The following is a 27944-nucleotide window of genomic DNA, read 5'->3' as shown; positions in this document are numbered from 1 at the left end:
GTGCTTTATGACTGGTATTAGTACAGATACAGTCCTCTAGAGTAGATTTTAAAAAATAGAAATATATGAGCAACTGGTGCAGTATTAATCCCTCCACATCTTGTGTTGTTTGCAATCTATTATGAAATTTATTTTCCTTTAAAATTTTTTTTTCAGGAGTAGAAGTGTTTCTAGGTAAAGAATATTTGGTTTATGAATCTGGTGTGGCACCCATTCCATTGCTTTAAGGAGGCATAGAGCACACCTTTGCAGTGATCTCCACCCAGTCTTGTTCAGAAAATGCCAGGAGTATATTTAAAAAAATGCCCTTACCTTTAAACACAAATTCTGTTCCACCCATCACTCTTGAAGAATGTACTCCCCTGCTGTAACGGCCCTTGGCATAGATAGTGAAAGTGGGGTGCTTGCAGATTGGGTCAGAATAATGGTAGTAGTGACCTTCCCATGTATTGTTGTTATCATGGAAAATGAAATGCCTGGTGAGAAAAAGCACTTCTGGACGAACTTCACAGCGCTGGCTCACCCATTCGCCATGCAGTCCAATAGTCAAATCACCCTTTGGAGGCAAGATTGGAGGGTGATGTTCATCTGACCGATAGATGATCCTGCATGCTATACATGAATGGTCATGGTTCTGAAATGAAACCAACAAACCTAGTTAAATCTGATAGAAACTTGGCAAGTGACAGAGCTAACAACCATTTAACTGTGCTAGAAAATCCTATCATAAGTACTGTGTTCGAACATGTCAGGATTGCAAAGAACCACTTAACTAGTTTTTCCATGGTTATGCAGTAGGCAAATGTCCCTGTTTTAAACAACAGTAGTTCATGCTCTAGAGTAGCAACAGAATTAGAATCTTTTCTTGACTGCCAATAGTTACTCAATATAAGGCATCTTCGCTATCTTGCACTTCCACAAAATTATGTTTAACTTTTCTAGGATACCTCTATGTTTTAATCTCAGCTATATTTTGGATCACTAGACCAAAGGAAAAACATAAAAGGAGGACATAGTATCCACCACACTGATTTATGTTGTTATCCGCCATGAAATCACTTCTGACTGATGGTGACCCTATAAGTTAGTGAACTCTAAAACTGATTTATATCCTGCCTTTTTTCATAAGAACTCAGGGTAGGTAACAATTCACATAAAATGTGCAGTTCAAAATAATAAATTACAAATTCCTAAAATCACAGGTTACAACTTTTTGTTAAAATAGAGTTAAAAGCAATAAAAACAAGCAACAAAGAAAAATAAGACATTTCATTATTTGCTGAATAATACTTGTATATGTTTTCAGCTGATGAAGAAGAATGGAAACCAACTATATCTCAAGCAAGTGAGTTTCAGAAACGGTGTGTCACTACTGGAAAAGCCCTGAAATCTGTGGTAACTTGGCAGGCCACACAGCTTTCTGGTCACTGCAAGCAGAACCTTCCTGGTTGGGAGGTGGGTCAGTACTGAATTAGATGATCTTTTAAATATTCGGGTACTGATCTTCTTTTTCTTTTCTTTTATTATGCTCAAATCACAAAACACCCCATAATAAACAGGAAGGAAGGAAGGAAGAGCAAAGAATATAGCAATAGCAGTTTTTTTAAAACCTGCAGTGAAAGCAGATCAAATGTAAGTATCCATATGTAGTTGTTTTCTATGTGCCACTTGCTCAAATGTTCAGAGTTGTAATATCCTCACTTCACTGATTAACAGAAAGTGGGTATTTATCCTTCCAGCGTTGTAACTGCACTTGATTAGCCACCATAAGAGTTGCACAGAATTCATTTGCATCAATCATTAGTTAATGTCCAAGAAACAGGTATATAATTTAACAAAACATATACATCTGCAAATTTCAAATATTATTCCAGCATAAACCTAATATGAATAAATAACCTCCTGCCAAAATGAGACTGTGTCTAGGCATAGCCCGATCATATATTTAAACAATTGAACAAAGACTTATCAAGTCAATGTGGCGTCCACAAAACTACTAAATAAGAGTTGTCATAAACACCATTAGTACAAAAAATTAGCAAATTTCAATTGATCAGACAAAATAGGGCAATCTAATTTTTCCATACTTTCCTCCAACCTCATACTTACTGGCCAACATTAGATTCTTACAAACAGATTTTGCAGGTTTCTTTCTTTATAAAAATTCTGATACAACAACTACGCATATGGCATAGCAGAGGCTGAACCTCTCCAGGCTTCAAGGCCATAATTAGATATCAAGAAATGTTGTAATTGTTAATACTGCAATTCAGCAGAGATTGGCAAGTCAAGAAATATACCAAGAACACTAACTACATAGTGTTAAAATTCCCTGCACACCAGAAACTTGCACAGATATGGTTCTCTAGAATTTGGGATACCCCTGGCAGGATTAGAAATTTACAGATCTAGAGCAGGCAGATGCCCACCCTCTGTGTAGCTTTGAAATGGAAGTACAGCTTTGTGCACACTTTGAAATCAGACATACATCTGGAGGCTACCAAGTGGATGTGAGAGGTTGCTTTGGAGAAACTGTAATTACTATACTTGAACTACACAGAGGTATTCCACTTTGGGAATGTACAAACTGAGAACTAGTTGTCCTTCTCAATAGTTTTTATTTAGGTCTTGCTGCTTCATGGCTCATGTGTCATTTTAATTCCTGCTCAGAACCATTTTAAGAACTTCACAATGGGTTATTAAATAAAATAATTTATGTTGGTGCTATATACAGAGTTTGAAGCATGCCTCTGCAATTGTTCTTCATTTTAGACGTTGTTTGTTTTTATAAGATGCAGAGATCACACACAGATACTTTACATGGCACCACACTATACAGTGGTGCCCCGTATAGCGAGGTTAATCCGTTCCGGATTAACCTTCGCTATACGAAAACATCGCTGTGCGGGTAAGCAAAGCCTATTGGAACGCATTAAACTTAGTTTAATGCGTTCCAATAAGCGTGGAAACTTACCCCTCCAGCGATGTTTTCGCTCCGGCGGCCATTTTGGAGCCGCCGATCAGCTGTTCGGCGGCTCCAAAATGGCCGCCGGAGGCCCCAATCATCGCAAAGCGAGTGCGGCGATTGGGGCTGATCCGTATAGCGATCCCCAAAAAGGGATCGCTATACGGATTCTTCGTTAAACGGTGCGCTCGTTAAGCGAGGCACCACTGTATTCTTGACTCAAATTCACATCTATTTTTTCCAGTAAAAGAATGCCAACTTAGTACCTCTCTGCTCCTGATACCTTTTTCTTGTGTATGTTTTGTTGTCTTGACTTGAGATACATAGAAATGATTCAAAATATGTAACCAGAATGACTTATAATAAAATAATAAAATATTATAAAATATAATAAAACTAAATGGACTCTGAGAAAGTCTGACAAAAGCTGACATAAAAATAAGAAGCAATGTTCCTTATATTGTAGAACCACCTCATAATTAAATCTTATCAATTAGACATGTACTATCAGCTCACAGTATACAAATACTTCAGAGTGCACCTCCTCACTGTGGTCCGGATGGAGAGCTGGATGCACTGGAGGGTGCCAACAGCCTGAAAGTCTTACCATCGAAGCAGCAGCTGGACTCGTGTACCTTTGGCTCCTGCCATTCTAATGGCACAGGCTTACTACCAGAACTTTCAGATAGGACTTTCATTGTGTAATTGCCTTGTCTCGTTTTCATAATTTTACAGGGAATCCAAGCATCCCTGGCTTACATTATACTTCTGCCATTTTTCCTACTGCTTCTTTAAAAAAAAAAAATTACTACACAAAATCTGTTACAGAGGAAAAACAGACCAGCTGCACAATGTCTTTAGGCTGGCAGTGCTAGCAGCCACCCATATGGAAGCACCCTCTATGGCTTGGGAATGTGTCCAGAGCTGGCCACACACCACAGTCAACGAAAGCATTTGCTTGAGGTCAAAAGTAGTGCCAAATGACAATGGAACACCACATAACCCCAAAGTCATGTCTCAGTATCTCCTGTAGTGTTCTTTATGGTTTAAGTTGAGTTAGGGAAATGAATTAGTTTTGGGTCTACCCTAGATGGTGGGCAATGCATTAGTAATGCACAGAATGTTCATTAGGATAAATGAAGGTATGAATTTGTCATACACTGTGGTGTACAGGGGGGCGTGGTGGCGCTGTGGGCTAAACCGCAGAAGCCTGTGCTGCAGGGTCAGAAGACCAGCAGTCATAAGATTGAATCCACGCGACGGAGTGAGCTCCTGTTGCTTGTCCCAGCTCCCGCCAACCTAGCGGTTCGAAAGCATGCAAATGCAAGTAGATAAATAGGGACCACCTTGGTGGGAAGGTAACAGCGTTCTGTGTCTAAGTCGCACTGGCCATGTGACCACGGAAGATTGTCTTCTGACAAAAAAAAACCGCTGGCTCTATGGCTTGGAAACGGGGATGAGCACCGCCCCCTAGAGTCGAACACGACTGGACAAAAATTGTCAAGGGGAACCTTTACCTTTACCTTTTTTGTGGTGTATAGGATTTTTCTGACAGTGACTTAAGTCAGCATGGACAACTTACGTAGATTTTCAGGAGGGGGGAAAAAGGCATTTCCCCTTCTAATCTGCAGCTGGACAATATTGGTATTTACTGACATATTATAAGGCAAGCATTTGAGACCTCCAGAACTCTTCTTCAGGCATAGACATTGCAAAAATAAGGGGCTATTGGCTTCCTCTTCAGTTCTCCAAATTGTATAAAATCTATGCAAGCAAGAGTTCTGGAGGACTCAAAAAGTTCACTTTGCTCTCCATGCATATGAGAAAGTGGACTGTAATCCACAAGAGCTCACAGGGAAATAAATCCACTAGTAGCTGAGGTACCATAAGATTTCTCAAATTTTTTGTTATCCATGCTGAAACAGATGAACACTGGTACCTCTTTGAAAATCCCATTGTTAGCTTTCATTTATCTAGTACAGTGGTGCCTCTCTTAACGATGTTAATTCGTTCCAGAGAAATCACTGTAGAGCGAAAACGTCATAAAGCGAAATAAAAAAGCCAATTAAAATGCACTGAAAACTGTTCAATGCGTTCCAGTGGGCTGAAAACTCATCATCCAGCGAAGATCCTCCATAGGGGCAATCGCAAAAACATCGTTGTGAAGCTGATTCGTTGTTATACGGGGTAACCGTTAAGCGGGGCACGACTGTACCGGTATTTATTACCCAATGCAGAATTTTGTTTTTACTCATAGATTACATGGCTACTTTTTAAAAAAGAAAATCCCTCTATAGGAGCTCTTTATGCAGAAAAAAAATCCTTCTCAAAATAAGTAACACCCACATTTTGTGTAATTCTAGCATTTCCCCTAGTTTCCTTTTGCAAGAAAAGTTGACTGTCATTCGTAAGTAGTACTACAACTGAAACAGATTGACTGGCTGCATAAAATTATCTCAGGTAGATACCAGACAACAATAATAACAATAACAAAACACCACCCTTCAGTCTTCTTCCCTGGCAATGGAATGAAAGCACTGAAGTTAGGAATCCATTTCCAAGGCAAAAGCACTTTCAAAACTGTGACAGTTTATGACCCAGTTAACACAGCTCGTGATCCAAGAGGTATGTATGAAACAGGGTAAGAAAACACCCCATATGAGATTTCAGATGGATAAAATGTGGCCACGGTTTTATTAGCTAAATTTGCAGAGCTGTACAAGCCAAGAGATCCAAACATCAGATTATTCTCTACCAGTCAATGGACCAGTCAAATCCCATGAGCTTCACATTTGCAGGGAAAGCATGGGATAACAAAAAATCAGTGCTACTTCCTCAATCATCTCATGGACTGCTGTCACCTGGATATAAGTCTGATAACACTGTCCTTGTACTGAGCAAGTCATAAATCCCTGGACACAGAGAATTCAAGAATTAGGGCCTATTCACCCATCCAAAACTGGATCAAGCTAAATGTCAACCACTAACAATATCTATCATCACTCCATAAAACTGTGAAAGGAACAGAGAATAAGTATTTCATCCATACAAAATTTAACGGATCATAGCAATTGTGTAAACCACATAGGATTACATCAGGAGCAATAGGCAAGCCTACCTCAGTGCCCTATGAGGAAGGGGTTGAAATTCTGGTGAAGAATAAGGTTTAAGCATGTTGGGCAGCACTTTTGTACATCCCAAATGGACTGAAGTAAAAACTGCCTGCTTCTAATCTGTGGAGCAAAGTCCTGTTCATGGACCAGGCAATCCTGGTCCACCCAGAGTCCCCACATCATAGAGTCAGGTAGGGGTGTCTTCTTTGCTTCCATTGCTCAAGAGCATGATAGGATGCTATCCTTCCTCCTTGCTCCTATGTATCTGTGGTGTGCCAGTGTTGGGGGTACCCTGCTTCTGCCACAAAGAGTGAACGGGAATTGTAATATTGAACGGAACATGAAAAAACTTATCTGTGTCCCAGAGCTCAGTGGCTTAAGTCTCTGGCTGTAAAGCCAGAGTTTGGGAGCTTAATTCACCACTGGGCCTCCTTGAGAGGGGCTGGACTCAATGGACCCATAGAGTACCTTCCAGCTCTGCAGTTCAAAGGTAATTATTATTTATTCTGTGTTTACAGATGAATGGTAATTTGGTTACTTTAGGCAAAGAGAGATGGAATCTAGGAATGAATGGGGCATCTGGCATACTATAATGTAAGCAAAATATAGCATCTGTTCTTAGTTCTTGAATATCATGTCATCAGTCCTCTTCTTAATCAACTTAATATTCCCATTCCAGGGATATGAAGGGGAAAAAACACCCATGCCACATGAAGGTAATTTGCGTAATCACCCCTGAAGCCCTAAATATTCATCTAAATTTCTCTTTTTAAATCAATCATTATATTCATGCTTGGAAATCTCTTCATTGAAATAAGGCAGAGATAATATAACAGATTTAAAAAGTGTACAAGATATAGATTTTTAAGTGACTAATTATTCCCTAACTGCACTGAATGAAAAACAAGCATCGAACTAAATCTTTCAGCATCAAAGTACAAAAATGTTTTAAGGAAAAAGTCCCTCTCTGTTTTACAAGCTTTATGAAGCTCTGGTACTCATTTTTTCTAAAACAGTAATATGCTAACTGTATCCTTTCCGTAATGCTGATCAATCTTTTCTTAACCAGAATCAAACTGAGGAACAAATATTCTTCCTTATCCTTTTTGCTGGCTTTGAGCTCTTCTTTATCCTTCCCTTTCCGGTTTTAGTGAGCCAAAGAGGAAGAAAAGCCAAATCCAAGACCTGTGTAGATGGATTGCTTTCTCTCTCTCTTTTTGGACTTGGAGCCCAATACTTTTAACTTTCACTTTTTATTTACAGTAGGCAGTTCTCTAGGCAACACACACACACATACACACACTCTCTTACTTTATTTTTCCTATCCTGAAATTTTCCTGCCTAAATTTTTTTTGTGGTATATCATTGTTTTATATGACTGCTGAATGACAATACTCCTACTTAGTGAAACTATTTGATTTCTAATCTAATCCTTCATTGAAATTTATTGATTTATGACAGGTAAAGTTTCCAGATCAAGAACTGAGATTTCTTTTGATTTATAAAGATGATAATGTTGCAAAAATATAAGAACAAGCAGATCTAGTCTGTTGGAAACACTAAGGGAACTATTTCATTTTCAGCTGATTTTGGTTAGCTTTAAGAGATGTACTTGACAGTGAACTTTTAAGATCACAAAATTATTCAGTAACAATTACAAATAACTAATGGCAAGGAGGGGCATGTCAGGTCAGGATTATTATTTGCTGCATACTGAAGGCCCACCATAGTGATTCTAGAATCATTGTCTTTTAGGCAAACTGCCTCATTATGAATCCAAGGAAAAACTGTAAAGCATTTGATGTCAGTAGCAATCTTTAAGACAAATGGAAAAAGCTTAATTTCACCATGTACTCTTGTCGAGCTGATGCCATATCCAAACTACATTAATGCACATTTAGTACAATTTCCCAGTACAGTGCCCTACTACCCAGATATCTCAACTCCAAAGGGACACTTCAATGAATGGACACAATCTCTCCTTGGCCAAAGGTGATAACTAGCAGGTTTTCCCATGATCTCATATATGAGGCAAGGATAAGGCAACTCACTGGGGAAGTAACTCTGCAAAATGTTAATGTTTTTCTAACTTACAAATAGCATATGGACTTTGTATCAGATTTTAAAGTAATGGCACTAAGAGATGATGTTAGAGAAAAAAAAATTGATAGCCCAAGTTTCAGAAATTTAGAGCAAGAAAATCATAGAATAATTGAGTTGGAGGGAGCCTATAAGGCCATAGATTCCCAACCCCTGATCAATGCAGGAATCCCAAGTCAAAGGAGATCTGACAGATGGGTTGTCCAATTTTCTCTTGAATGCCTCCAGCATTGGAGTGCTCACCACCTCCCAAAGCAATTGATTCTATTGTTGTACTACTCTTAAGAGTTAAAAGGTTTTTCCTGATATTCAGCCTAAATCAAGCTGTGTCCTACACTCTGGGATGATCAAGACTTATTTGTTTATTTGTTTATGTTTTTGAAGGACTGAATTATGTTACAGTCAGGTTAACTGAGAAAATCAGTTGGGGAAACAAAATCAGCCACATATTTGCATCAATGATTACAGTGTTCCTGGGTTAATTTTGTTTCGTTCTGTTTTGTAGGTTGTACCATCTGTTTCTGTCTCTGGAACTGATTTTTAACTGATCTTTGTATTTGTCTTTAGCCCCATATCTTGCTTCCAACAGATCAAACAGGTTTTCTCAGACCTTAATTTATTTTCAATATTCTGTTTCAGTGATTTATATGAGTACTGTACATCTGTTCCCATATCTGTCTACCTTCACTATGTTGTTTAATCACCCAGGCTCAACAAAAAATGTAAGATGCGAAGAAACAGAAGCCTGTCTCAGAATTAACCTTGTTGTTTTAAACCAGACATGACCCATGTCTCTCCAACTTGGATGTTTTAGTCCAAGTTTACAAGTTTCCCTATCTCTGCTTAGTTCTGTACAAAACTGCATTAATCGCCTGTGACTAGGATTCTAGGCCCTGTCTACAAATATATTTTTCAAGATTCTGGCAAACATTTACCAAATTTCAATGAAGAATGAGTGCCAGATGCTGAAAACAAAAAGAGAAGCAAATATTTAGTTTATTGTGCACATACTGTGTATGTGCCACTTTTATTTGTATTCATGAATACATTCACAAATCTAAGGCTTTTTAAAAAAAATCATGCCTCAAAAGCATTTTTCCTCATTGTGTATAAAAAGAAACTTTTCATATTCTTGAAGAACCTACTAACCACATCATAATACTTTCACCTCCAACTGTCTCAGGGTTCTGTAAGAACAAACTCAGCTGATCAGTACTTTTCCTAGTTAACTCCTTAACTTGTTTATGACCAGAGACTGCAGTGATTTAAAAGAAATCATTCAAAATTCCTAGTACATTTTAGTAGCTATTGCTATCAGAGGCAAGATAATGTTTGGTGTACTATGCTAAATTAGTGTGGCAAGACCTTAAAGAAATGGGAGTGCCTGACCACCTTATCTATCTCCTGAGAAATCTATACGTGGGACAGAAAGCAACAGTTAGAACTGGATATGTACATACTGATTGGTTCAAAATTGGGAAAGGAGTACAACAAGGCTGTATATTGTCCCCCAGCTTATTTAACTTATATGCAGAATACATCATGCGAAAGGCTGGACTGGAGGAATCCCAAGCAGGAATCAAGATTGCCGGAAGAAATATCAACAAACTCCAATATGCAGATGATATCACTCTGATGGCAGAAAGTGAGGAGGAATTAAAGAACCTCTTAATGAGGGTGAAAGAGGAGGATGCAAAAAATGGTCTGAAGCGCAACATCAAAAAAACTAAGAGAATGGTCACTGGTCCCATCACCTCCTGGCAAAAAGAAGGGGAAGATATGGAGGCAGTGACAGATTTTACTTTCCTGGGCTCCATGATCACTGCAGATGGTGACAGCAGCCACGAAATTAAAAGACGCCTGCTTCTTGGGAAGAAAGCGATGACAAACCAAGACAGCATCTTAAAAAGCAAAGACATCACCTTGCCAACAAAAGTCCGCATAGTCAAAGCTATGGTTTTTCCTATAGTGATGTATGGAAGTGAGAGCTGGACCATAAAGAAAGCTGAACGCCGAAGAATTGATGCTTTTGAATTGTGGTGCTGGAGGAGGCTCTTGAGAGTCCCCTGGACTGCAAGGAGAACAAACCTATCTATTCTGAAGGAAATCAAGCTTAAGTGCTCACTGGAAGGACAGATCCTGAAGCTGAGGCTCCAATACATTGGCCATCTCATGAGAAGAGAAGACTCCCTGGAAAAAACCCTGATGTTAGGAAAGTGTGAAGGCAAGAGCAGAAGGGGATGACAGACGATGAGATGGTTGGACAGTGTCATCAAAGCTACCAACATGCATTTGACCAAACTCAGGGAGGCAGTGGAAGACAGGAGGGCCTGGCGTGCTCTGGTCCATGGGGTCATGAAGAGTCAGACACGACTAAACAACAAGAACAATGCTGATGTTGTTTTGGTTATTTGTGATTGTATATTTTTATTTTTATTTTGATCTTTGTATAATCATTGCTTGATTTTTAAAGTGTAATTATTTTATTGTGTTGTAAACCACCTAGAGTGGCCTTGCAGCCAGATAGGTGGTATGTATGTATGTATGTATGTATGTATGTATGTATGTATGTATGTATGTATGTATGTATGTATGTATGTATGTATGTATGTATGTATGTATGTATGTATGTATGTATGTATGTATGTATGTTTATTTATTTTATTTTATTTTATTTTATTTTATTTATATCCTGCCTATCTGGTCGGTTAAGACCAATATGTACTTCATATTACAGAAGAAGAGAACTCAACATAATATTGGAATTTTGGGGAGCAAAATTATGATGTGTATGTCTACCCTCCTTTCTTGATTCTTCCTAGATGAATCCATTTGAAAAAAAATTCTATTACTATTAGTGGTGTGTCAACATAAAGAGTTCACATTACGTTCAAAGCTCACATAGGCTCATTGTCGCAAGTAAAACACAAATAATGTACTAAACTCAGTGATCTAGACCAGTGGTTCTTAACCTTGGGTTACCCAGGTGTTTTTGAACTGCAGCTCCCAGAAACCTTAGCCAGCACAGTTGGTGGTGAAGGCTTCTGGGAGTTGCAGTCCAAAAACACCTGAGTAACCCAAGGTTAAGAACCACTGATCTAGACTACATTTGCTTCCTGGACACTAGATGCACTTTAATGAATTTTCCCATTCTAGACAAGAACCAGCTCCCAAGGCTGTCCACCAATGGTCCACTGGTGGAATGCAATCTATCTTGTGCCCATCCAAGCTTGATGTCTCCATAACAAACAGCAGTTTCAGGCTTCCACTGCACTGCACTGAATAACTATACTACTGTAATTCACAGCAATCATAAAACTAGCTATGCCAATGCAAAACTTACTATTTAATGGCCAACTTCTATTGGTATTCACTTAATGTATGGGTAATGTACTAGAGGTAATTGACAAGATTCTGAGGTGCATCTCTATTTTGTGCCTAGTCCCATGGCCACTCATACAACTGTGATGTGCCCTGGCACCTTCTAATTTAGCCGTGGTTAGCTTCAGCAAGTTATGCAAACCTTACATGGGCATTTGACAGATTCCATGTAACCCTTAATTTTCATTCCCTGCTCTGAAATGAACAGCTAATGAACTAGCTTAGGCTGCTCTTGTCTCACATACATATTTAGGATCAGACTGCTAAAGAAACATGCACAGCCTTTCTGTGCTTCAAGGTCAGGTGAAGTTGACTCAGCTGCAGGATTCCTTTCTTATACACATATCCTTCCATCCTTTCAGTGTTGGCAGTTGAAAGAGTTAAGTCTATGAAATGAGAAAATTGATGGATTTGACAGTAGGAACATTAGGTTTATGAACCCGTTTAGGATAGAAATATATAAAAATGTATGTATGTATGTATGTATGAGTATGTATATACAGTGGTGCCCCGCAAGACGGGTGCTCTGTTTAACGACGAAACTGCTTGACGTTGATGTTTTTGCGATTGCAAGAGCGATTGCAAAACGATGTTCCCTATGGGGGAATTTCACTTTGCGATGATCAGTTCCCTGCTTCGGGAAATGATTCTCGCAAAGCGATGATTTTTTAACAGCTGGTCGGCAGTTTCAAAATGGCCGCCGGGTAAACAAAATGGCCACCCGCTGTTTTCTGGGATGGATTCCTCGCAAAATGGCTGCGCTATGGAGGATCTTCGCTGGACAGTGAGTTTCCAGCCCATAGGAATGCATTAACCGGGTTTTAATGCATTTCTATGGGGTTTTTTAAATTGCTTTACGACGTTTTCGTTCTACAGCGATTTTGCTCGAACGAATTAATGTCGTAATGTGAGGCACCACTGTATATGTTATTATGTGCTATCAAGTCAGAATTGACTTATAGTGACCCTAATATGATTTTCAAGGCAAGTAAGGTATTTAAGGAATGGTTTTACCAGTTTGACCTCCCAGTGAGTTTCCATGGCAGAACTGGGGAATCTAACCTGAATCCTAACCCATTACCCTATCCACTACACCACATTGTATACCCATACACCACATTGTATACCCATATCTCTGAGCAGTTTTATTTAAAAGCAAAGAAATTATATTTGCTTTAAGCCCCCCCCCCCCAAAAAAAAACAGATAGAAGGTAAGGTCTCCTGCCTGAGCTAACTTTGGGCCTTTGGATATTCAAGAAGATTAGAAGCTTGGCTTAGATGTGCACAGCTTTCATTGGGGGTTTTTGATTTATCATCCTTTAACTAAAGTGCTGTAAAGAGTATGGAATAAATCCAATTCTAATTGGTCTTAGCATTCTCAACAAATTCAGCAGTCACTTGCTTTTATTTACCAATAAGAGTGAGGCTTCCACATTTAATATTGTGGCTTTATCAACTAAAAAAGCATCAACTCTGTTCTTCATGGAAAGCTAATGATCTTAACTATGTTTTTATATTTCAGATAAGACTAAAGAGGAAATGAAGCAAGGTTTGCCAGGCAGATTCTGTATGATATACCCAATTCACTTCAGAGCAGATTTCCTCACTCAGCTTACTGTGTGACCACAAAAGCTTAGAAAAACAAGTGAATTTAATGTTTCTGTTTATGCCTAATGTCCAGTATCTAAAATGGTTGGAGGCTGGTGGTTTTAAACCCAATTTAGAACTTTAGCTCATTTTCAGCTGGGCCCCTATGGACCAACAATTAGAAAAAGAAAACATTAAAAGGGAAAGGTTTGTAACTCTGTAAAAACAAAGTTGTATTGTCTCAGTGTTTATGCTACCATTATTCCTGCATGTAAGAAAAGCATGGTAACATATCTCCCTCCTAGGTACTGAATACTAACTACATGAACTTGTGTCTATTCAAGCCATGCAGTTCTTATGTCTTACTGTATTGCTTTAATTCATTGTTAGCTACCTTGAGTTTCCTATGGGGAGAAAGGCAGTATGTAAATAAAATAAGTAAATAATGAATACATAAATGGTCCTCTTGTTTTGTCATGAAAATATAATGATCTATATTTTTTCTAAAACATGCAAATAAAGACAGTATCCCTTATTTAAGAAAGTTTTGTTTAAAGTTTGTCTTTAAAGAATCGAAGAAAACAATACATTTCAAAAGATAAGAAATCTATTTCTTGTTTGATATACAGATATAGATATTTCATATGTCCATATAGTGGTAGCTTATTAAACAATCACATTAAACTTGTTACTGTGAAAAATCTTCAAAAAGAGTGCAAATAACTCTTAACTAGATGTGACCCTAAGCATTCATCTGGATGGAACTGACGACAACTAAAATCTCAAATGTGGTTCCAATGGTTTTGTGCATTCTTTTGAGATATCAGAAAAGATGTACAGACAGCCCTACTTCAAAACCTCAACAGTGTTTTCATCTCTCTCCCTTTCTCCCCTCATGTGTATATAATTTAGATAGGCTGGTGAGGCAGTGTGCTTTTAGTTGTCAATACATATGGAATGAAACATACATCGTCCCTGGGTCTACTAATTCTGAACTAACTCTCTCAGCTCCTGCCCTGCTCTTCAGTATTGCTAGATGGTCATCATCCCAATCTCCCAGCAGTCTTTCTTCCCAGTAACATTACCTTTTTAAAATAAAAGGTCTCTTCCCTTACTAACCACCCCCTGTATTTTCACTTTAATTTCCAGGAGATTTCATGACACATATTCAACCTAATACTTATATAAGTAGGCATCGAAGATGTTGGCGGTTGTGGTCCTACAATAATTCCTCACCATTGGCTAGGAAAACTAGGACTGATGAGTGCTATAGCCAGATATCTAACCTACAGAGACATAAGGCAACAAAATCTACATGGCACCCAATCTGGAGAAGAATTAACTGGAGAGTGTCAGGAAAATACACAGCAGCATATCCCGGTGCTATTCACTTTCAGGGGAGCTCTGAGCTTAGAGCAGTCTCGCTAACTGAAACAGGAAACAAAGTGCTGCCCCAAGATTGTGTGTGTGTGTGTTTAGTCGTTTAGTCGTGTCCGACTCTTCGTGACCCCATGGACCAGAGCACGCCAGGCCCTCCTGTCTTCTACTGCCTCCCGGAGTTGTGTCAGGTTCATGTTGGTTGTTTCGCAGACACTGTCCAGCCATCTCATCCTCGGTCGTCCCCTTCTCCTCTTGCCGTCACACCTTCCTAACATCAGGGTTTTTTCCAAGGACTCTTTTCTTCTCATGAGATGGCCAAAGTACTGGAGCCTCAGCTTCAGGATCTGTCCTTCCAGTGAGCACTCAGGGTTGATTTCCTTTAGAACTGATAGGTTTGTTCTCCTTGCAGTCCAGGGGATTCTCCTCCAGCACCACAATTCAAAGGCATCAATTCTTCGGCGGTCTGCTTTCTTTATGGTCCAGCTCTCACTTCCATACATCACGACAGGAAAAACCATAGCTTTGACTATTCGGACTTTTGTTGGCAAGGTGATGTCTCTGCTTTTCAAGATGCTGTCAAGATTTGTCATCGCTTTCCTCCCAAGAAGAAGGCGTCTTTTAATTTCAGGGCTGCTGTCTCCATCTGCAGTGATCATGGAGCCCAGGAAGATAAAATTTGACACTGCCTCCATATCTTCCCCTTCTATTTCCCAGGAGGTGATGGGACCAGTGGCCATGATCTTAGTTTTTTTGATGTTGAGTTTCAGACCGTTTTTTGCACTCTCCTCTTTCACTCTCATTACAAGGTTCTTTAATTCCTCCTCACTTTCTGCCATCAGAGTGGTATCATCTGCATATCGGAGGTTGATATTTCTTCCGGCAATCTTAAATCCGGCTTGGGTTTCTTCCAGTCTAGCCTTCCGCATGATGTATTCTGCATATAAGTTAAATAAGCTGGGGGACAGTATACAGCCTTGCCGTACTCCTTTCCCAATTTTGAACCACTCAGTTGTTCCATGACCAGTTCTAACTGTTGCTTTCTCTTCCTTTGTTGATGGGAGATTATGGTAGCCCCAAGATTGTGCTACCATAATCTCCCATCAACAAAGGAAGAGAACATTTATGCTTTCAAACAAAGAAAAGAGGGCACCATGGCACCACATCCATCCTCTGCTATTCCCCCCCCCAAAAAAAAGTAAACTATTTTTTAAACTAACTCCAGACTTAGAGCATTTTCTCATACCATTCCGCAATACCTTCATGTGGAACCAGAGTTGGACAAATTCAAATGAAACTTAAAAACCTACTTGTTCAACCTGGAACCATAGGGGTTGACCATCGAAATAGGCAATTATTGGGATAGAATTACTGTACAGTACTTTATTATATTGTTATTATAGCTATTTTGATTGTTTATTGCCTTATTGAATTATAATTGCTTACTGTATGTTTTTTATCATTGTAATTATGTTATGGTTGTATTTTAACTGTTTTTGACAATTGGAAAGCGCTCTGGTATAGAGCGCAATATAAATATTATTATTATATTATTTTTTGCAGATGATCTATTAATGCTTGATTGTTTGGATATACAGTGGTACCTCAACTTACGAACGTCCCTACTTACGAACATTTCAACTTACGAATAGCTTCGGTCGCAACTTTTTGCTTCAACTTGTGAACGGAGCTTCCACTTAGGAACAGAAACAGGCAGGGGAAAAAGGCGGGCAATTCAACTTTATAACTGTAGGTGGCACCAAGGCTGCTTCTTTGTGCTGTAGCACTTTCGGCAGTTATAGGGTGTGATGCAGCTGGAGGCTTGGGAGAGCCTCCTGCTTTGGAGTGAGCCTGTGTGTGTGTGTGTGTGTGCAGGGAGGTAAGCGGCTGTTTTCTCCTTTTGAAAAACTGTTCTGAGTGGGTTTTGGTGGCTCTGCTTCGGAGTGTGTTTGTGTGTGTATTTTTGGACTGGGCTTGCTGTCCTCTTTTTATGTTTTTTTTTTTTGTTATTTTTTTTCCTCTGGGCAGCAGGGGAGGAAGCTGTGGCTGCTGACCGGAGTGAGGGAAGCTCCAGAGGAGCAGGAGGAGGCAGGCAGGCAAGCAGGCAAGCGCTTCCCGGCCTGGTCTTTGGCCCTGGCCCTGTTCACTTCAGCAAGCCTTTGAGGCTCTCTTTCTCTCCTGGGTTTTGTTTTGTTGTTTGCAGCCCCAGCGCGTACCTATGTGGCTTGCAGGTTTTTTGGGAGTATTTTTTTTCTTCAGCCGGAACGGATTAATCGGTTTTCAATGCATTCCTATGGGAAATGGTGCTTCGACTTACGAAGCACCATTTCCAATATGGATTAAGTTTGTAAGTCGAGGTACCGCTGTATTTAGTGTGTTTCATTTTATCTTTCTGTTGTTAATATCAACATTTCCCACTTTGGTACCTACAGAACAGGGACTGGCAACTGTCGCTCTCAGTATATATTTGGCCTACAATCAGAGTTGCATTTAGCAGTCTTGATGCCCAAGGCAAATAGCATTATGTCACATCCACTAAACCCTGAGGCCTGCCCTCTTCTTTCTTTGGGAGGACATTAGGGTCTATAGCACAGCGCTGTTGGTATTGCAGTCTACTTCATGGGATGTAGGCATGGGATGTAGGGTGTGCATGCTGCAGTTGCATCAATCCTATTAGACAATAGCAAACCTGACTCAACAGAAGGCATTCCATCCAGATCAGGTAAGGCACAAACTGGCAAAGTACGGTTCTGCAGAGGCAGGTCAACTGCATTAGATCGCTCTTGATTAGACTTCTTCCATTCACATGGAAATTGTGGCTTTTGTACTTGCAAGCTATTCAACCACGTGTTTGCCTTAGATCACTCCATTTTGGTCCATTTGGTTACAAGGTGTCCCTCTCCTTGTTGCTCCATGCTGATCGCCTTCTCTTTTGTAATAGCTGTCAGCCAGTTGGGAAACAGCCTGCTTCCATTTCATTGCTGAAGAACCCTAAGTGACCGTTTGGCTTTCTTCATTTCCAAAACACCTTTTTTCTTTTTTTAAAAAAAATTATTTCCTACTATACTATTGCTCTTCAAGTGATAGATATTGAGCAAAGTCAACTTTGCAAAAGTGGCAGGCAATAAATGTGCATCAAGGCAAAGCTGTAAAACCAGGATATCATCTTCAGCCTTAAACTTTATAGGGCTTAAAATATATGGTGCACAAAAGTGGGAAAGTATTTTTTAAATAAAAACAAATACAATTAAATCTAAAATGCCCCCTTTGACTTTGAAATAGGATGGACGATGCCAACCGCAGTCATGGACAGACCATACCCATCTCTACTCATTACCACTGACATGTAGGAGAAACACACACACACACTAACCCCACACTGGAGCAATCTAGTGACCATGCAGGAAGAAAACCATGTTTACCAATCCTAACTGTTCCCAATCAACAGTAAACTCCAATCCTAGACCAATCTGGGGCAGAGTGGTCCCCATTAGGGGACAGGTTTGAATGTTCTAAGAAGAACAATTTGTAGTCAACATTTTTAGAGAGATGCCATTTGTTCCATTATGGGGCTACAAATCAGGATAAACTCCTGTGTAGCCAACCTCTATGGCTAATGTAGTCCAACAATACTGAAGGCCACATTTGGCAGGCCGTACTTTGATCAAAACTTGTGAATGTGCAACTTATGATGGCATATTTATGCTATCATATCAATGAATCCTGACTAATCTGTTACATCCTTTTGTTACAGCCTATTTCATCTTATGATCAGACAATTTTTCGTTCTGTGGTTAGGCTTGTCTAAGTCCCACCCATAAACAACTGAATAGATGCTATCTCAAGATATAAATATAACTTAAATCTTGAAGGTATTTGGAGTGCATATAAACAATTGCTACACACTAAGATAGCTCTTTTAACAGCATTGACCTATATTTTGTTTTAGGAATACAAAAAATATGCCACTACAAGAATATATATAATTTTCACTAATTAGAAATTCAGCCAATCACCACTGGTAGATGTCTTCAGGGCAGAGTCACTCCACTGTTCCATTACACTTTCAGTCTCTCCCTCAAATATTTTCACTCAAGTTTTAAGAATGTTATGAACTAGACCATGAGTTTGCTTTCGTCCCCCAATTATATTCTCATTCTCTTCTTTTTTGGTTATGTCTTTTGTACTGAAAACTTGCAGTCATGAACAATCTTGTTTATTATAGATCTTGCACAAGCCATTTTGGGAACTTTTCCCACTGAAGAATGAAGTAAAATTGTATAAAATAAAGTACACAAAATGTGGAAAATATACAACCATCATTAACAATAAAATGCTGAATCTGCAAATGTTAAAGATTAGTAAATTGGGAAAAGTTTTTTTAGTAGGTCTTTTCTTGTGATTTTTACAAGAAGCTGCAGACCACACAAGTGTCGTGGCCTTAAAATGTTTGTATCGGACCTCCAGATACAAAGATTTCACTGTTAATAAAATGTAGAAAACAAAGTATCTGATTAAACAACAAGAATAGGCCTGGCACTGAAGGAAAGATAAACTATATTTTTTTCCTGTTACTATCAGGAAGTTGTCACATTTTAGGGAATCTTGGAGGGCTGTGGGCTAGGAAGAAAGCATGGGAAAGGTGTATTTTTTTCCAAAAATCTATTTCACACCACATAAGGTAGAATATGTTGTTGCATCTTTATTATTAAACTAAATGTTTACAACAAGAAGATATAGCTTGTCCCCATAAAGGTGGAGGAAGTTTGCAGAAGGAGATACATAATGACAAAAGATACAAAACAAGCAAGATCTGTGAGGTGCAGGAAAAGGGAAAAAAATTGTAACACTGTGAAGAGGAAGCAATGAAAACTATAGGACAGACCCTGGAAGAATGGGAAGTTCTGTGAGTGAAAAAAAGAAGCAGCAGCAGCAGGGATGAGAGAGAAGTATGAGAGTATTGGGCCAAAGTTGTGAAGGAAAATGTTAGCAACGTTAGGCTTTTGCATGGTACTGTTTGGTTCAGATACTTTGTATATTACCTGTAATAAAAATACAGTTTACATTTGTTGGAAGTTAAAATGAAATCATACCTTGGCATTTTGCAGAGGGGGTTGGTAACTAGATGGTCGATAATACATCCTCTGAGCTGGATCAGTGTGGATGTCTCCAAGAAACAGCTCTTCTACCAAGTGATCTAAATTATGGTGAAGGTATTGTTTCTCTACACGGATAAGCTGTAGTTCATGCATAGCAAAATTCAGTGCTCTGGTGCATTCATAGCCATTCTCTTCTCTCCATAAATCATAGCTCACATTCTGCTCCCAGGGTTTATCTTCCGGTACAAATCCAGGGCATGTATGGTTCACCAGCTGACTTAATCTTTCAGCCACTGCCTCACTATGACAGATGATCTGTATGTTATGTAACTGATAATCTGCTTCAGTCCCTCCTCGAATAATCCAGGATGCTTGGCGAAGGCGTACTTTACCACGGATAACTAAGGTATAGGTCGGGTTTGTGCAGCGGTTACCTCCATAGTAAAACTGGTACGCTTTGAATGTATTATTATGGTAAAATCTGTAGGATCTTGTGATGAATTCTGGGCCTGACCTAACTTCACATCTGTAACCAAAGAAAATAAAATTTAAGGGCTCTTTTATTTAACTTTTAAATTTTGTTTTTAAAATATACTTTTCTGTTTTATTTATTTAACATTTTTTTTAAATAAATGAGAGAAAGATGGTGGACAAATAAAATAGACATACTATATACCAGTGGTCCCCAACCTTGGGCCTCCAGGTGTTCTTGGACTTCAACTCCCAGAAATTTTGGCCAGCAGTGGTGGTGATGAAGGCTTCTGGGAGCTGTAGTCCAAGAACATCAGGAGGCCCAAGGTTGGAGACCACTGCTGTATACTATATATGTGACATAAAATATTGCTGACTGCCTTTCTTTTTCACATGTAGTGCTTAGAGATGTAGCCCTTTTTATTCCTAGTACTTCCAAGGCTGATATGGCTATTTCTAAACATTATACAATTATCTGTTTCTCTTTTCCCTATGGACATACCTGACAATCACTCAGATTTTTTCAAAGGCAGCGTAAATTTGTTCAAGAAACAGTCTGAGACTATCTTTACAATATTGACTCAATTTTTCTTAAAGCTGGGTGACTTGAGTTTTATTGTCTTTAGAGAAAGAATATCTTCTCTAGGCTCATTTAAAAATATTCTCATGTTTTCAACAGATTTCAGATGAACCATTCCCCATTTCACCATGGTGTGATGGCATTGTTCATAAAGTTAAACCTTCAGAGATATTGCTACTTGCACATTAACCAAAGGAGGGAATGGACCTGCTTGATCTACTGCAACTAGAGTAATAAACATTCTCCAGGTTTAGGAAATCATAAAATTAAGCTGACAATTACAGGAATAGTTGTATAATATAAATAGTTCATAAACTGAACCCTTACTTGTTGGCTTACTTTCTAGGAATGGAAAATACCATCCCTAAAGGTGTAGGCTTCCATAATCTCTCCCTGAACTTGAAATGTGTCGAAATATCCAAGTGAAGGTTACTGCTGATTCAAGTTCTATATTCTCATTAACCTCAGTGATGTTTTTGTCTGAATAAGAACTGCAGGACTGGGCTTGAAGGGAACCTTATATCCCCAAAGAGCCTTCCTAAGAAAATAATTGAGTACACAGCTGTAAACTGCAAACTGAGACTACAAAATAAATACTGCCTTCTCACTGAAAGTTTGTGATCTTAGATAAGCACTTATGCATGCTTGGACTCATCAACTAAATTATCATAATTTCACTTTGTTAATTAACCTGGTTTTATATATATGCCACATGGCATAGCATAAAGCCAAGGATTTATTCACTAGCTCCTATACTGTAACATGCAACAACAAATGGATCGGCAAATTGCTTTCAACTACACTGTCGTTTCTAAGGGAGACTAGAACTACCTAGAATGTCTTACTGTTTAAAACACAGACTCTCATAACAAAATTGTGCAAGGTTTTTTTTGTGGCCAAGGCTGTGACATAGCCAGTTCATTCTCAATAGCAATCTCTGTGGAGTAACATAAATTGCTTTTAAAGCATTCCTCACTTTAAAAAACAGCTTCAGGCAATAGAGAGATGCAGTGTTGTTGGAAGATAAATAAAATAAAAGCTTTTTGGGGCATGAGTTTGTGGATACAGGCTAGAGGAAAAGTGTCTATTCAACAAAGCATATGTGCAGCATCTCTTTCGTGTGTGTATGCTAGACAATGTAATGCCTCTAACATTATTTTTCCAATCTACTAAAGCATTTTAGCTCAGTGGGTCATGTTTTTCTATAATATGACCAAGTTGTTAATCAGTATCCTTACCCAGTGGAAACCCAATGTCCTTCAATAGTAGGAGGCATTTGTAAAGTGATTCGGGCTCCATTGTGAAGATGCTTCAACATATGATGGCACTGTGACTCCTTGAAGGTCCGCCATGCACTCTTCTCTAAAGATCGAGGATGAGACCTACTGTCTGGATGAAGAAGTGCAGAACCTTCTCCCAGCCCTGAGAAATCAAAGAGAAGATATGAATGTTCTGGTGAGTTTGAGCAATTAAAAATGAACAAGGTTTTTGGGACAACTAAAACATATACCTGGGGAAGTCTGAAGTAAAGCTTATCAATAACTATATTCTATTATCATTTCAAAAGTACTGAGCTTTTTACTTCTTCAAGGTTACTTAGATGTGGGGTTTTATTATTAAGCACGATCCCCAGTGGCGAGTTATATTTACAGAACATCCAGATCCCACAACTTCATATTGCATATACTAAGCTTTGGTTTCAGCCTCTTTTCTTAATATTTAGTATAGGCGAAGATATTTTCATGATCAGAACCATTGCTCTGACGGCTCATACTCTTGCTAAAAATTAAGGTCACCACAAACTTTTATCTACGATGCCAAAAAAAATATTTGCTTAAGAAATGAGTGGGGCATTTATAATTCATTTAGTGTCATCTAGGACACTTGCAACACAGTTCTAAGGGTGGCTACTAAGAAGTAAGTTCCACTGAACTGAATAGGCCTTCCTCCCTGACAAGTATACACAAAACTACAGTCTTCATGATTTTAGAACAATATCCCAGGAAAGCTGATTACTGGCATTAAAAGGTATATATATTTTACACACTACTTTTGTGTAGAATTCAAAGATCTTTTTAAAAAAATGAAAAATGCCCGGAATTAAACAGTAGTTCGACCTTCCTCTGTACTTGCACCTGTCCATTCTACAGCTATACTAAAACATAATGCCTAGAATGCAGGGATCCTTTTTTCTCTTACACTCAATAGTTCAACTGGACCAATAGTGCAGTTCAGTAGATACAGATCTAGATTGAAATCTGAGTTCAAATACCAGCTCAGCCATCAATTCAAGCCCTGTTCAACTGTTCACATACCACAAGGATAGATTTAATTTAAATCAATTTGATTTTGTTGATTTAAATTTTAAAAATCAAGTTTTAATTTAAATCGTGATTCAGATCAATTCAATTTTTTAAAAATCATTGATTTTTATCCATCCTGCTCACACACACTCTAGTCCCAGCCGTTCTGTCATCACTCCTGTCGACTTGAATGTGCAGAGTGTGCTGAGTTTTACCATTCTACCCATGATGGAGTCTCACCATGTGAAGTGGAGCCCTGGAAAAGGCACTCCTGTTTAGACTTGGCATTCTCTGTGTGTTCAGAGCAATAAAACTGGAGATAGAGAGTGGAGCCTATAGCATACCACATGATCAGTATTCCCTTATAGGAATGACTGAAGTGCAAGATCTTAGGCAAGTTGGTATATCCAACAGGTGCACTTTGCTACCAAGTATGAAAACAGTAATACATGGAGTATATTTTACACTTCTATGACTTGCTGCACCTCCTTGTGAGATCATGGCCAATAGGGAAGCCCTGCCTGTCAATCCAGTGTGTGAGAGTGGGTCAGATTTCTTTTTGTTTCAGTTGCTAAAATGACAGTCCAGTTGTTTTGTCCCCCATTATTTAATAGCCTTTGAGAATTTAGGTCTAGTTCTCTCTAGATGTTCTCCATTTGCCTATAGCATTTCCATTTCTTGCTAGCATATGAGTGCATGGGATATTAATATAAACAAGGGGGAAATGCATTATAATTCTCTTTGTATGTTCATTGCTATTCAAGTGCTATCATCATTCAGTTCATTACTGCGTGGGCAATGAAAACTTCAGCTACTCATCACACCATCATTTGTTTTCTTATATTCTTTCTTGCTTACTAACAGATATCAATGACTAGTCTTATCTCTTCTTCCTCCCACAGTGATACTTCTGACACAATGGCCAAAATCTTATTGGTGTTCACATAAGGTCTGCATAACCTGTCACTGCTAACTGCAGCTAATTCATGAGGTATTGAGGCAGGTCTCAGTTACAAGGATAATAACGGACCTGGCTGCCCAACCAAGATGTTCCCTGGCACCTCAATCAGCAATTAGCAATGACAGGTTATACAAACCATACACATCAGTAGGATTCCAACCAGTGAAATGGTGCTGAAGGCATGTTAACAAAGTCTTGCACCTTCATGAAACATAAAGTGCAGAACTTCCATTTAAAATGTTTCAAATTAGTGGGAATCCAACACGTTTAAATTATATATATATAAGAATCCATTTTCAGACGTAACAGCTGAAATCCTGTTGCTTAGTGTAGTAAGTTGCAAGTGGAGTAGGCCCATTGAATCATTGGGGATTTGGTGAGTTAACTCTTCTGTAAGTCTGAGCCTACTCCAGTTGCAACTTACCACACTAAACAACAGAATTTCAGCCAATGTTTGTGTGTAGATCAAATTTTACACTAAAACCTGATTGTGTACTTTTGTTAGAACCTGCTATTTCTTTTTGAATTGCCAACTCCTTCTCCCCTCCACAGGGTCCTGTGCAGTCTAAAAGTCTACAGTACTTAGGAGGGCTGGGAAAACTTATGGAGCAAGGTTTTTTGACACTACACATGGCTACAGCAGGATGGAGAGGAGAAGGAATTCCCAATTTTTTTTGGCCTTGGATAGAGCACTGTACCTTGGTCATATATACACTGGGCAAAAGCCTCCTGTGTAAATATACACTGGCAGAGACGAATTACATCATTGTCAGGACCAATGGATATGAATCTTGGCAACTAAAGTGCGCGCACATACACACCACCATCCAATGGCTTCCCTGTGGCAAAATGGAGCCTTAGGGAGCCTCAGAATCTGAAACAGAAGGATGGAAACTTTTGGATTAATTTAAGTTAAATTTTACTGGTGCCCGATGATGACATCATTGGCTTCTGCAGTGTAAATTTATGCCAATAGGACTTTGGTTGCTGAGCTGCAACACACATCCTAGTGAGTAACTGTAATGAACACACTACCAGATAGGCGGGATATAAATTATAAATAAGCTTATTTCTGACTAAAAATGCATAGGACGCCATTTACCATCCAAGTAAGTTAGGACCTGCTCCATTGCTATCCCTGATTCATCAAACTGAGCTCACATGAAAACATGTGCATGAAAGTTTATTTTCTGCAATATACTTTTTAAGTGGAAATATGTCAGAAGTTTTAAAAGGTTTCCAACAGATAAGACGCAATGTACTTAAAGGATATGACTTTACTTATCTACTCAGTTGACAAAAAAATTAAATAACTATACATTGGTCTTACTTTTGATGTGGGAAACTGCTAGATAACCTTTCCACTAGCTATCCTAATTGCATTGTGAAAGTTATATAATTACAACAGAGAATTTTATGTCTCACTGCCAAGCAGATGTTTCTGTTTTTAGCCCTACTTTAGTCACTGAACATCAAAAGGAGTAAGGTCTTGCAGAACTGCTTGCTGAACTGCTTGCTTTAGGCATGCAAGAATGGGACACAGCAGTATAGTAAAAGGTAGTAAGCTCCTATATATTATAGGAACTTATATATTAGTTCCTATATACTGCATTATAGGATTAGTGTCAATTGATCATGCAGATAACTCTAATGCATGCCTCTGGAACAAACTAAAAAAAAAAGCAGTGTGACAAGAAAAGGTAGTTACAATGGAGGCACAGTTTGCCAGCTTTCTAGACACACAGGTCTCCAAAACATCCATCAGGAGATTTCAGCCTAAATCCAAAGGCTAGCGTCAACTGGAGTAGGCCCATTGAGTTATTTGCTGTATGGTAAATCAACACTTACAATCATCCCACTGACTCAATGGGTCTAGTCTAGTTGCAGTTAACACATCAATTTAGGCCATTTGGCATTTTGCAGTCTTCAAGTGCCGCTTCTTTTCTTTCTCTCACTGATATCAGCAGAAACCATTCCCTGAGAAAAAGCTGGCTCACTTCCCAGTATCAGGTCCCTATTTCTGGTTTCTGATCATGGATCAGACCAGTCATGCACTCTGCTTGCAATTCATTTCTGGCAATAACGAAATGCAAACACACATCCACATGAATACCTAATATATGCAACAATCCCTTTCCATTTTCTGAAGTATGAATAAGGATGTACATATATGCTCATACTGTGAAAAAGAAATTGCATGCCAATACACATTATTTGGAGAATTGCCAAGATTTTTTTTAATTTTTTTGGTCTTGTTACTCACATGTAGTAGCTTGTGCCTGACTTTCAACTTGGGGTATATCTTGATGAGTATTACTCAGTTCTATCACTTAGCACATGGATCTAAAACATTCATACATACGTTTAAATATTTAAATCAGTATAGGCTACTAAAGTCAGCAGCAAACTGTGACAATTATGAGAAAATATAACTAGATCTGTCTCCTTATTTAAAGAAATAAATAAATCTTTTCATTTGCTTTTCCAAAGAAGATTTTGGAACCAGCAAAAATGGATATTTTGACAGATACACTAAATGATAAGCTGGATAATAATAAATGGGAACCTCTTTATACCTGGATGAAATCTACATCGATTTAAGTAGAACAGATTAGATTAATATTATGTCTGAGAGTATAAGACAAGATTAAATGAATGGAATATATTGTAATAAATCACTCTGGTTGCAATGGATAGAAAAGCAGAAAAAACACAATAAAATATTTATAAACAAATAAAATAAAAATGTCAACAAAAACTGTTATTAACTTGCTTTAATAAATATATGTAAGAAATTAAGAATCATATCTAAGTCCTGATTTTTATATTGGCTACATTTTTGCATTCTTCTACTTATTAAGCTTCTTAGAAATGAATGCACTTATCATCACATAAAACAACACACGGGAACAATATGCACAACTCACACAAGGACATCACGCCCAGCAATATGAGAAAGGCATAGCAATGCCTGTAAACTGAAACACCGCATGTCAGGTAACTGAAGAACTCAGTACAACTGCAATGACTGGTAGCTTCAGGAATAAAATACAGAATCAACAAATATCCACTTACTACATACAAAATATGCTCATATGGAAGGTCTGCAAGTCTATTTTAAATTAGCCAAACTGATTGAATCTACTTTATTGTTCCTCAGAATTTCTGGAGCTGAAATATTTTTAACATTTGACATCTAAAACTTTTGTGGCTTTTTGTATAAGCAGAGAAAACCACAATAATGGACAGGTTCCAGATGCAAACCTCCTTTGACATTCAGAACGTTCCGTGCTGACAAATGGACATTAGGGTCTTTTGAAAACTATTCCTATGTTGAGATATATTATGAAGAAATAAATATAAAGAGGAGTATACATTTGAGTCTTGACTCAACTGCATTTTAAAGCAATATTTCCAGTAGGTCGGCAAACTAAAGTTGACTTCAAAAAAGTTGTTAGAGCTTTACTGCCTATTTATGTTCACAAGCATAACACACTCCTGGATTACCAATGCCATCCAGCTAGCATTTTGAAAAAAGTTACTCTTTTGGATGACAAATCTCAGAATTTCCTAACCAACATAACTATCCCTGGACATACAGGCTGAGGCATATGGGGAGCTGTCATCTATGTAAGCAACTTACCCAAACTCTACACCTATATGAACTAAATATCTTGGCAGCATTTATGTTCAAGCTGTTATTCAGCTGTTACTCAATACTGATAGGTGGTTGGGGTTAAGAATGAGTAAAGAATGAGAGTCAGTTTCCAACGCTGCAGACTAAAAAGCCAATCCCATTTCAGTCTGCCTTAGCAGAAGCAATGTATCCAAGATCAATCATTCTATGCAGTACAGACAGGTTTACCGTTATGCCAAATTCTATGCACTAGTTTTTACAGATGCCAATACACCAGCAAGAATTCAAAAGAGAACTGAAGAAGATGAGGAAGACAAGTCACAGAAGGGGGAAAATAAAGGCTATACATTTAGAACTGAGAAAAATAAAA

At 38.5% G+C, this 27944-nt stretch overlaps 1 protein-coding gene and 1 long non-coding RNA gene across 2 annotated transcripts in view; one reads left to right on the top strand and one right to left on the bottom strand.

Moving 5' to 3' along the window:
- The window catches only part of APCDD1 (APC down-regulated 1), a 41397-nt gene that overhangs the window by 7776 nt on the left and 5677 nt on the right, over nucleotides 1–27944 (bottom strand). Inside the window, exons 2-4 of the mRNA XM_020793555.3 lie at nucleotides 21912–22095; nucleotides 19617–20148; nucleotides 313–634 (exon numbers count right to left, since the gene is read on the bottom strand). Of these exons, the coding sequence (XP_020649214.2) occupies nucleotides 313–634; nucleotides 19617–20148; nucleotides 21912–22095 (1038 nt within the window). The remainder of the gene's footprint in view (nucleotides 1–312; nucleotides 635–19616; nucleotides 20149–21911; nucleotides 22096–27944) is intronic.
- Nucleotides 630–27944, top strand: LOC144588551 (uncharacterized). The gene is made up of 2 exons (XR_013544161.1): nucleotides 630–1632; nucleotides 13082–27944. It is a non-coding gene; the product is annotated as an uncharacterized LOC144588551 (long non-coding RNA).

This window comes from Pogona vitticeps, chromosome 4, assembly GCF_051106095.1.
Source record: "Pogona vitticeps strain Pit_001003342236 chromosome 4, PviZW2.1, whole genome shotgun sequence".
In the NCBI taxonomy this organism is placed as follows: Eukaryota; Metazoa; Chordata; class Lepidosauria; order Squamata; family Agamidae; genus Pogona; species Pogona vitticeps.
This window is presented reverse-complemented; position numbering and strand designations above follow the sequence as displayed.